This window comes from Coffea arabica, chromosome 1e, assembly GCF_036785885.1.
Source record: "Coffea arabica cultivar ET-39 chromosome 1e, Coffea Arabica ET-39 HiFi, whole genome shotgun sequence".
Classification (NCBI taxonomy): Eukaryota; Viridiplantae; Streptophyta; class Magnoliopsida; order Gentianales; family Rubiaceae; genus Coffea; species Coffea arabica.
Window position 1 is genome coordinate 6676101 of NC_092311.1, and position 12659 is coordinate 6688759.

Consider the following 12659-nt stretch of genomic DNA (forward strand, 5'->3'; position numbering starts at 1 on the left):
ATTGTGGGGATTGATTGAATATTATGAAAATTTAAGGGGTAAGAGCGAGACAATACTAAAAATATTGACCTTTTCTAAGTTATTCTATGATTTTTCAAAAGTTGGGGTTACAATTGCAATCCTTGGAGTCAACATAGGCCCGCCTTGCTCAAACTAGAAGTTCACCCCTGCTTTGACACTAATATTGCTAGTTTTTCTTACCCCAAAATTTAGAGTTGCAGACAACAAAATTTGAAAATTTTGGATAGAGGAAGGAACGATACTTGCACAGAGAAGTTCAAATATTTGTCATTTGCAGGTCCAGAAGTTGTCCAATTGTAACTATTGGGAATATGTTAAATTGAGATGGTATTTCCTTTAACAGTTGGACACACACTTGCTTCATTGTTGGCCTCAGCAGAGGATTGGGTTCTATACATGATAATGCCAGCTTTACCACCATGGTCACTTGTTTTGACTCTTGCTTACTTGGAGATGAAAGTCGAGGATCCACAATGTCTTTCAACAGTATATCATATGCTGTTGAAGTGGATGATGATGCCGACAATGTGGACAATATGAAATCACCTGGATGCTTCCCCATGATCACTTCTAAACCTAATACTCCAAAACTATAAACATCACATTTTTCATTTACTTCCATGGTAAAAGCAAGTTCTGCAATTCACAAAAAAATAATCACATTAGACTATGGTGCAGATGAATCCCTTTAGAATATTGAATCATAATCCAAAAGCATAAATTGCTTTGCTCATGCTAGCATTATGTAATTATGGATAAGCGAAAATTGGATTTGTTTGAGCAAAGAAGAGTATACCTGGAGCAGCATATCAATAAGTTCCAGCAAATGAAGTCCAATGAGATGAATCAGGCCTCAAGATTCTTGCAGTACCAAAATCAGAAATATGGGCTTGATACTCAGAGTCTAACAAAATATTTTTGCTAGATATATCTCGATGAATTATGGAAGGCGAACAATTCTGGTGCATGTAAGATAATGCATTTGCCACATCCTTAACAATACTTACCCTCTTGATCCATTCGCAATTGGCTGCTGTTTCATCATTGCTCAACAAGTGCATCAAGCTTCCCCCTTCCAAGAATTCATAAACCAAGAAAATGTGTTGTACATGTGAACAGAATCCATACAGCTTCACGATGTTGCGATGCCTTATATTTGTTAGTGTATGGATCTCATTGGCGAAATCTTTTGGTCTCCTCAAGGCACCATCATCCATTCCATGAAGTTTCTTGACCGCCACCACTTGACCATTTGGTAACTCTGCTCTAAATACACTTCCAAATCCTCCTGCTCCAATGCAATACTTGGGGTCGAAATTCTCTATTGCATCAATGATGTTTTCATAGACCATTTTCCCATCAAAGCTCCAGACAGAGAACATATTTCTAGTAAATGCCTGAGGCTTATTCTCCACGCTTCTTTTACGTGATCTCACACGAATGAAGAGGCCCAGAACCACAACCAAAAGAAACATGGTTGCTAGTGTTGGAGCAACAACTAGAAAGATCATTCTTTTAGTTGTCCTTCTACTAGTCTTCATTTGAATTGATTGAGAGCAAGGCTTCGATCCAGCAACAGTGCCACATAGACCTTTATTGTTTCTCAGAGCATCAAATGGAGCTTTTTGAAATGCACTAGTGTTGGGGAGAGGACCTTCCAATTGATTGTAGGATATATCAATGGAAATCAAACTGAAGCAATGATCAAAGCTTTTTGGGATGGAACCCGATATCCTATTATGTGAAAGATTCATCGTTTCAATGCTTTGCATCTCGCCTAGCTCTGGTGGCAATTGGGATTCCAACATGTTTTGGCTGAGATCAAGAGTTTCAAGTAAGGCAAGATTTCCTATTTGAGAAGGAATACTTTCGATGAGTGCATTTTGGCTCAAGTTTAATTCCAGCAATTGCGTGCAATTGACTATTTGTTCTGGAATTGAGCCACTAAGATTATTCGCTGACAAACTAAGATTTAAAAGTCTAAACATCTGACCAATTTCTGATGGTATATTGCCTGAGAGACTATTGTTGTGCAGCTTAAGCGAAAGCAACAAAGTCAACTTCCCCAAACTTCTTGGAATCTTCCCTTGCAAGTGATTTGAAGAGAGATAAAGTTTTTGCAGACGAGATAGCTCTCCAAGTCCAGTTGGTATTCTACCCGAAAGATTATTGTTCGAGATCCCCAATGCTGTCAAAGTCAGATAGCCACTCCAATTCCAAGACAACTGACCAAAAAATTCATTATTGCTTAAATTAATGAATTCCACATATGGATAGACGCCAAATTCTTCAGAGATACTTCCCGATAGTTGGTTGTCAGCGACATTGATACGCCTTAAACTGGAACAGTTTTTCAAGCTCCTTGGCGTGGCACCAACAAAGTTATTTTCAGATACTATGAAACTTGTTAGAGATCTACCAATGCAAATATTTTGGGGTAAACGACCAGTAAGACAGTTTTGGTCCAGCGTTAGCGTATTTAAATGTGTAAGATTGTTGAATCCATCTGGAAGAGCACCACTTAGCTGGTTTTGAAAAATACGAATATGAGCTAGTAACTTCAATGTTCCCAATTCGGGAGGGATAGCCCCATATAAGTTGTTTTGAGAAAGTTGCAACCAAATGAGGTTTGTTAAATTTCCAATGGAGGAAGGAATATGTCCGGTAAGCTCGTTACCAAAGAGGTTTAAAAAAGTTAACATCTTCAAATTGCCAATTGAATTGGGAATGTTACCGGTTAGATTGTTTTTATGAAATACAAGTTCTTCTAGAGACAAAAGGCTCCGAATTCCATCTGGGATTGTTCCAGAAAGAAAATTATTGGTAAGATACAAAAATGTCAGGTTACCTAAGTTTCCAATGGACTGCGGAATGGAACCCAAGAACATGTTTAAAGCTAAAGAGAGTGTAGTAAGAGATCTGAGCTTTCCAATCTCTTCTGGAATGGATCCTGAAAGTTTGTTGTCTTCAAGGTCTAGCACAGTTAGGTCAGTCATATTGCCAATAGAAGAAGGGATTGATCCTGTAAACTCATTTAGTTTTAGAAAGAGATGAACAAGAGACTTGAGAAATGTAACTTCTTTCGGGATGGAGCCATTGAAGGAGTTATTAGAAAGGTATAAGAACCTAAGATTGGTTAGTTGGCTGATTTCAACTGGAATACCACCAGACAATTGATTTGACCAAAAGTCAAGATAGGTTAGTCTAGAAAGGTTCCCAATGTTGGATGGAATGGTCCCATGAAGTGCATTTTGAGAAAGATCAATTTTAGTTAGATGAGGCAATGATGAGAAATTGAGATGATCAAGGGTACCTTTGATGCCAGAACTAGTGATGTTAATTACCAATACTTGACCAGCTTTGTTGCATCGAACTCCAACCCAGCCACTGCAAGGATTGACAGAAGATGACCAAGATGACAACCGGGATTGACTATAATTGTCGAGACTAGCTTTCCATGTTAAAAGAGCTTTCCCTTCACTTCCAGTACTTGATGCTGCATGCTTTTGATCAGAAGCAGCATTAATTCCAGAATTGGAGAGCAAGTGAAGGATGGCCAAGCATGTAGAAACTAAACCAATTGGACAGATGGAATAATTCAGGATTGGCATATTTGCAGGATATATGTCACAACAATTCAAGAAAACTTTTGCTGTAAAGCTGATGGCCATTGTCGCACTTGTGCAGGTATTTGTAGAGTTGAAGATCCAATTAAACAATTATTGGAGATGACTTAAAGTCGTCTGTCTCTCGTTATCATCATCAACCCATGTTCTCACCTATCATGCAAAAGTCCGGATTAATAATCAATTACGTGACATAGACACGCACGGTTGCATTTTATGTTTCCTTACATATGATTTAGATTTTCTTCCCAAATTAATCTCACTATGATGCTTAAAACTGAATTCATTGTTTATGATTCTTCAGGCCATGTACGTAACACTAGCATTAAACTTCTACTTTTGGAATATCCAAAAAAATAAAAAAAGAAAATCTTAGCAATTTAATTGAGCTCCGATCGCCGTGACTGTGGTCTGCCTATATGATTAAAATCTTTGTTGTAACTGGGGAGTATCAAATTTTGCTCATTGGTGAACATTTTTGTTTTTCTATTTTTTTTTCTTGAAGTAGGTGAACATCATCTTCCTTTAGAGACTATTAGATGGTTGATATCAAAACTCAAAAGTATGATGACACTAATAAATCTGGTTGTGCAATTTCTTCCAATAGTATATATTTCTCCCTTCTTCTTTTTTTGGCAAACAAAATATGCACACAATATAGAGAGAGGGCTTACTATAAAATTCAAACATTATCATCCCTCTTTGAATTACGTAAGTAGACTTTTGCCTACAAAATTTACACTCTGTTTGGCCTGGCCTTTTTTTCAAACACAAATTTTCCTAGGTCTTTCTCCCCGCTCTTACCGCAATCTAGTTGTCTTTAACTCTTCACATAAAGTCAAGTTCTTATTGCTATTGTCAAAATATTTTACAAAACGGTGTTGGCCCTTATTTCCACAATCTAATATAGAAAAATTTGATATCATTATCAATAAACTTGGGCCTTCGGAAATTTAGTTCCAAGTTAGATGCGGACTATTATGAAAAGGTGAAAAGAAAAGATAAGTTTAGCATCACTGGTTACAAAAACCGCCATACAAATTTGGCGCCAATTAAGCGGTAAATTTTTATGCCAAATCTAAAACAAAGATGATACATCTACAAGATATAAAAGTACCAAGCGTGGGTATTGTTTCAATTGCAATTAATTATGGATCGGTTATTGGTGTAATATTGACCAATTCAAGGAACTAATCATTCCTAATTAGAATTAGAAATAGAAATATTTGATATAGAATCAAATAACATAAATAAATAAATATATATATATATATAAGAATTCAAAATGTCATTTGAATTCAAAAATGAAAAATTTAACTAATTTAACTATCCTAAAACTATTTACTATTTACTATCTAATAGTAGATGATAATTAGAATTTAATCAAGTGATAAAAAAAATCAAAATTCTATACATTAATCATTGTGCTCTACAATATTTAATAATTTATTTGAAATTCTATTTTATTCTTTTCTCAATCCATATCGATTGTGAATAGACAAGAAGTACTAATAGTCACTAACTAAGATTCTAATAGTTTATGGAATTCCTATCCATATAAAATGGATATTATATGAACCCAAAGAAATTAGGATAACTCATAAAAGAAATTATAACATGTCAAAGGAACAATAAAAAATAAAACAAAATAATCATTACCAAATTATCAGCAAAAACATATCACTGACAATGTTGGCCCATACTAAAACCATTTACTGTCTAATAGTAGATGATAATTCGAATTTAATCAAGTGTTAAAAAATCAAAATTCTATATCGCTATATTAATCGTTGTGCTCTATAATATTCAATAATTTGTTTGAAATTCTATTTTATTCTTTTCTAGATCCATATCGATTATGAATAGATAAGAAGTAATAGTTACTAACTAAGAATCTAATAGTTTATGGAATTCTTATCCATAAAAAATGGATATTATATGAGCCCAAAAAAAATAGGATAACTCATAAAAGAAATTATAACATGTCAAAGGAACAATAAAAAATAAAACAAAATAATCATTACCAAATTATCAGCAAAAACATATCACTGATAATGTTGGCCCATACTAAAACCATTGACTGTCTAATAGTAGATGATAATTCGAATTTAATCAAGTGTTAAAAAATCAAAATTCTATACCGCTATATTAATCGTTGTGCTCTATAATATTCAATAATTTATTTGAAATTCTATTTTATTCTTTTCTAGATCCATATCGATTATGAATAGATAAGAAGTAATAGTTACTAACTAAGATTCTAATAGTTTATGGAATTCTTATCCATATAAAATGGATATTATATGAGCCCAAAAAAATAGGATAACTCATAAAAGAAATTATAACATATCAAAGGAACAATAAAAAATCAAACAAAATAATCATTACCAAATTATCAGCAAAAACATATTGTTGATAATGTCGGCCCATATTAACGCCATGGTGAACAAGACTCTTCTCAATAAGAACAACCCGGACAACCCAATCGCAAAATCCATCATTCAACGGATTGATAGATGCTAAATCCTGTTCCATAACAATAAACCACAAAGCAAAAAAACAAAAAACAAAAAACAAACTAACTTCTCCAAACTAAACAGCCCACACTTTTATTGCAGCAAAAACAAAAACAAAAACTAATTAATATCCATTTAGACATAAACCTAATACAATTAATTATCTCTCTTGTAAGTATATTTACTCCAGATTCAATGACAGATATTTCATTATTACAGACAAATGTTCGCACCACATGCACATGAATTCCATTTGGAAACCATTACATGCATTGCATTATAAATAGAACCCTAAAATTATACATGCTAAGCTTAAACTTGGCATTGCCATGCCTTTGTGTGGCATCCAAAAACTAGTTCAACTCTAATCGTGATATATTTAATTTTTATTCTTGGGGATATATTTCTTTTTCTCTTTTCTTTTTTACTATGGTTATTTGCTTGGACAACTTGAAATAAAAATAGTCTTTTAGCTTGATAAAGCATGGAATGATATTTTAATAAATTAATATTTTGGCACCAATATCTTGAAAATATTTTTATTACTAATTGCCTTTGTTTCCCAACCATTTATTTGTATGTAAAGCTTATAGTACATTAACAAGTAGGAATACAGAAGGACACTTGTGGCACGAAAATTTTTTTCTTTCTCTTGAAACTAGTATTTTAATATTAGTTTTTGTAAGATGGGTTGAAATGTTACAAAAAGGTTGGAATTAGGGGAGGTAGGTGAGATATTTGAAAGTTTAGGGAGCTCAATGATATTGTAAGAAACCTTAGTGGAGATTTATGAAATATCCCTAGTTTTTAAACTCGGTTCAAATATGGACGATATTGTTTTAGAATTTATTTTAGTCAGCAAGTCTTCTTTGATTGTCAACTTTATGATAGTTTTAAGCTTGCTCAATTATGGCTGGTTTTGTTTCAAAATTTAGTTAAGTCACTTTATTTTTTTTTCCCCTTTGGTGCTCATTTCTTTTTCTTCTTCTTGTAGGCAATGTTTAATCGTTTGACACTCTCTTCCCATGCAAAAGTAATTCAAAAAACAAAATAGGATTGATCTACACTCGTATTTCCAGATAAATGATTGATCTTAAGATATATGGGGAAAGATAGACTGATTATAGAGATTGTAGATGGATTACAAAATAGGAAAAGCAATAAAAAAAAATGGGTAAGCATATATAACATGAGCATCCAGATTCCAAAAAACTTTTATGTCCTCAAACATAATGAGAAACATTAGCAGGAAATGGAAATATTGGACGGCAACAAGCGATGGAGTGACTCCTTTCTTAATCAACCATTAGAAGAAGTCGTACAACTAAGATAATTCATGATTTGGTAGCATGAAGAAGAAAGACCAATTCTAGAAACTGCAAATGAAACTTCAAAAAGCAGCTAGTGCAGTCAGCTGCTCCCTGAACAATTAAAATTTGAAGTACTTCCGTCAACAAAATGAAACTTTTCAATTGTGTGCTTTTACAATTGATTGATTTCGCTCCTCTAACTTTTAATGCAAGGTGTAAATACCTAAATTCTTTAGTTGCAAACATAATACTAGGTCCACTTCTTATTTACTACCAGACATGAGCATTGTTTCAACCCTACCCAGAAGGCCTTTTTCACAGCCATGAAGCCCACTAGCCCAATGCTAATACCCACTAGTGTTGACTGTCTTCAAGAGACCCAACGGCCACGCACAACGCCCACTCCTCTGATGATTTGACCTACTTACAGGCCATCAATCTGTGCATGGGTCTTCGAAATGTGCCATGCTTAGGTAGGCCTGTAAATCGAACCAAACAACTTGATATTCGTACAGAGTTTCTTCTTCGTTCACTGACCAAGATGTGAGAATGATGAGTAAGTATTAAGAAATCTAGTTGAAAGCTAAAAGACTATATACATACATTCCAGGCCAATGCACAATCTAAAGACTATACAAGTGTTGCAGTTGCATTATTATGATCATTGCCATATTTGCTTTTCTGAGGCACACAACAGAAAAATCTATTAATTTTTCTTAACTAGAAATTTATGCAAATGCCACCAAATATTAATCCTTTATGATTTTTGTCCCAAGCTAGTGAAAATACAAGACAATTTGGTTTTATGGATCGAACATCCAATGTCTTTATACAAGCATGCTTAGCTATGTCACATCTTCAGCATTATTCCTTTCCTGAAGCACAAAACACTTCTCAACTTTTCTACCATGAGGCAAGGTTGTCCAGATGCTTTCTTTTGTGCTCCACTGCCACAACCTGGCTCAAGCTTTTTAAAGTATCAGATCCAATATTAGAAGAATTGCAATTTAGGAATGCATAAATCTTGGTATCAAGTTTTGAACATGAAATTCATTCTAAGGAACGCTCTGACTCAATACTGGAGTTAGGGCCTTTATTCAAAGGGTGTAATAATTTTACATCACGCTTCTTATGTTCAGTTTGTAGACTTTTCGTACAACTAATTGTTCGCTATAAATTAATAGACATGCACCAACTCAATATTTGAAAAATAAAATAAAAAATTGTCTACACTTGTGATTTACTGTGTCCTGTATTTATTCGTTCATCTAATTGTATAGAATTGCCCAATTGGTAATATTACCCATAAGACGACAATATGTACATTCTAATAAGCCAATAATGGAATACATTAAAACTATCGAATGAATATTGGGTTTGCAAGCAATTCATGTGACTAACCATATGAGAGAAGTTCAATGTTAATGAAACAAAATTTACACAATAAAAAAGATTTATAAAAAGAAATAAGAATAGCATCATATACTATGTGTTATTTTAAAGTTTCATTGTAGAATTGGTGAGGGCAATTTGAAAATTCAATGCTTTTGGAGGGGCAATTGTGGAGATAGATTGAATATTATGAAAATTCAGGGGGCAAGAGCGAGACAATAATAAAAAAAAAATAGACCTTTTTAAAGTTAATCTATAATTTTTCATAAGTCAGGGGGTACAATTGCAATGCTTGGAGTCAACATATCCCCGCCCTGCTCAAACTAGAACTTCACCCCGCATGCTTTGACACTAATATTGCTATTTTTTCTTACAAGGGATCATAGCAAAATTTTCCCCAAATTTAGAGTTGCAGACAACAAAATTTGAAAATTTTGGATAGAGGAAGGAAAGATACTTAAACAGAGAAGTTCAAACATTTGTCATTTGAAGGTCCAGAAGTTGTCCAATTGTAACTATTGGGTATACGTTGAATTGAGATGGTATTTCCTTTAACAGTTGGACACACACTTGCTTCATTGTTGGCCTCAGCAGAGGATTGGGTTCTATACCAGCTTTGCCACCAAGGTCACTTGTTTCGACTCTTGCTTACTGGGAGATGAAAGTCGAGGATCCACAATGTCTTTCAACAGTATATCATATGCTGTTGAAGTGGATGATGATGCCGACAATATGAAATCACCTGGATGCTTACCCATGATCACTTCTAAAGCTAATACTCCAAAACTATAAACATCACATTTTTCATTTACTTCCATGGTAAAAGCAAGTTCTGCAATTTACAAAAAAATAATCACTTTAGACTATGGTGCAGATGAATCCCTTTAGAGTATTGAATCATAATCCAAAAGCATAAATTGGTTTGCTCATGCTAGCATTATGTAATTATGGATTAGCTGAAAAAGAGAAGGTAAAGCGAAAATTGGATTTGTTTGAGCAAAGAAGAGCATACCCGGAGCAGCATATCCATAAGTTCCAGCAAATGAAGTCCAATGAGATGAATCAGGCCTCAAGATTCTTGCAGTACCAAAATCAGAAATATGGGCTTGATACTCAGAGTCTAACAAAACATTTTTGCTAGATATATCTCGATGAATTATGGAAGGCGAACAATTCTGGTGCATGTAAGATAATGCATTTGCCACATCCTTAACAATACTTACCCTCTTGATCCATTCGCACTTGGCTGCTGTTTCATCATTGCTCAACAAGTGCATCAAGCTTCCCCCTTCCAAGAATTCATAAACCAAGAAAGTGTGTTGTGCATGTGAACAGAATCCATACAGCTTCATGATGTTGCGATGCCTTATATTTGTTAGTGCACGGATCTCATTGGCGAAATCTTTTGGTCTCCTCAAGGCACCATCATCCATTCCATGAAGTTTCTTGACCGCCACCACTTGACCATTTGGTAACTCTGCTCTAAATACACTTCCAAATCCTCCTGCTCCAATGCAATACTTGGGGTCGAAATTCTCTATTGCATCAATGATGTTTTCATAGACCATTTTCCCATCAAAGCTCCAGACAGAGAACATATTTCTAGTAAATTCCTGAGGCTTATTCTCCATGCTTATCGTATGTGGCCTTGCACGAATGAAGATGCCCACAACCACGAGCAAAAGAAATATGGTTGCTAGTATTGGAGCAACAACAAGAAAGATCATTCTTTTAGTCATCCTTCTACTAGTGTTCTTTTGAGTTGATTGAGAGCAAGGTTTCAATCCAGCAACAGTGCCACATAAACCTTTATTGTTTCTCAAGGAATCAAATGGAGCTTTTTGAAATGCACTAATGTTGGGGAGAGGACCTTCCAACTGATTGTAGAATATATCAATGGAAATCAAACTGAAGCAATGATCAAAGCTTTTTGGGATGGAACCTGATATCCTATTATGCGAAAGATTCATCGTCTCAATGCTTTTCATCTCGCCTAGCTCTAGTGGCAATTTTGATTCCAGCATGTTTTGGCAATTTTGTTCTGGAATTGAGCCACTAAGATTATTGGCCGACAAACTAAGATTTAAAAGCCTAGACATCTGACCAATTTCTGTTGGTATATTGCCTGAGAGATTGTTGTTGTGCAGCTTAAGCTCAAGCAACAAGGTCAGCTTCCCTAAACTGCTAGGGATCTTCCCATGCAAGTGATTTGAAGAGAGATAAAGTCTTTGCAGACGAGATACCTCTCCAAGCCCAGTTGGTATTCTGCCAGTAAGATTATTTTTCGAGATTCCCAACGCTGTCAAATTCAGATAGCCACTCCAATTCCAAGACAGCTGACCAAAAAATTTGTTATTCCTTAAATCCATAATTTCCACATATGGATAGATGCCAAATTCTTCAGAGATATTTCCTGATAGTTGGTTGTCAGCGACAATGATATCTCGCAAACTATAACAGTTTTTCAAGCTCCTTGGCATGGCACCCACAAAGTTATTTCCAAATACAATGAACCTCGTCAGTGAGCTACCAATGCAAATATTTTGGGGCAAACGACCAGTAAGATAGTTTTGCTCCAGCTGCAGCACATTTAAATGTGTAAGATTGTTGAATCCATCCGGAAGAACACCACTTAGCTGGTTTTGGAAAACACTAATATAAGCTAGTAACTTCAATTTTCCAAATTCAGGAGGGATATCCCCATGTAAGTTATTTTGAGAAAGATCCAAGTCATTGAGTTTGGTTAAATTTCCAATGGAGGAAGGAATATGTCCTGATAGCTGATTCCCTGAAAGATCTAATTCATTTAGTTTTGTTAAGTTTCCAATTTCTTTGGGAATATGCCCAGAAAGATAATTTTGGAAAAGATACAGCAGAGTCAGATCACTTAAGTTTCCAATAGACAGAGGAATTGGACCTGTGAGCGTGTTGTTAGCTAAAGAGAGTCCAGTAAGAGATTTGAGCTCCCCAATCTCTTCTGGAATGGGACCTGATAGCTGGTTCCCAAAAAGACTTAATTCATTTAGTTTTGTCAAGTTTCCAATTACTTTGGGAATAGGTCCAGAAAGATAATTTTGGAAAAGATGCAGCAGAGTCAAGCCACTTAAGTTTCCAACAGACTGAGGAATCTGACCTGTGAGCGTATTGTTAGCCAAAGAGAGTTTCGTTAGAGATTTGAGCTTCCCAATCTCTTCTGGAATCCATCCAGAAAGTTTGTTGCTTCGTAGGTTTAGCAGGGTTAGGCCTGTGAGATTGCCAATTGAAGTAGGGATTGATCCATTGAATGAGTTATCGAAAAGGTTCAAGAACCAGAGATTGGTTAGTTGGCTGATTTCAATAGGAATGGCACCAGACAATTGATTTGACCAGAAGGAAAGATAGGTTAGTCTAGAAAGGTTCCCAATGTTGGATGGTATGGTCCCATGGAGTGCATTTTGAGAAAGCTCAATTGTAGTTAGATGGGTTAGAGACGAGAAATTGAGATGATCAAGTGTACCTTTGATGCCAGAACTAGTGATGTTAATCACTGATACTCGTCCAGCTTTGTTGCATCGAACTCCAATCCAAGTGCTGCAAGGACTTGCAGAAGATGACCAGGATGACAACTTAGATTGGCTATAATTGTCAAGACTGGCTTTCCATGTTAAAAGAGCTTTCCCTTCACTTCCCGTACTTGATGCTCCATGCATTTGATCATTAGCAGCATTAATTCCAGAATTGGAGAGCAAGTGAAGGATGACCAAGCATGCAAAAACTAATGTGATTGGACAGATGGAATAATTCAGGGTTGACAT

At 35.2% G+C, this 12659-nt stretch overlaps 1 protein-coding gene across 1 annotated transcript; it reads right to left on the reverse strand.

Moving 5' to 3' along the window:
• Positions 1 to 9297: 9297 nt before the first annotated feature.
• On the reverse strand, positions 9298 to 12659 carry LOC113700603 (uncharacterized). The gene is made up of 2 exons (XM_027221073.2): positions 9878 to 12659; positions 9298 to 9697 (listed from the first exon to the last, which is right to left on the reverse strand). Exons 1-2 carry the CDS (start codon positions 12657 to 12659, stop codon positions 9471 to 9473), a joined length of 3009 nt encoding a protein of 1002 aa, XP_027076874.2. The 3' UTR covers positions 9298 to 9470.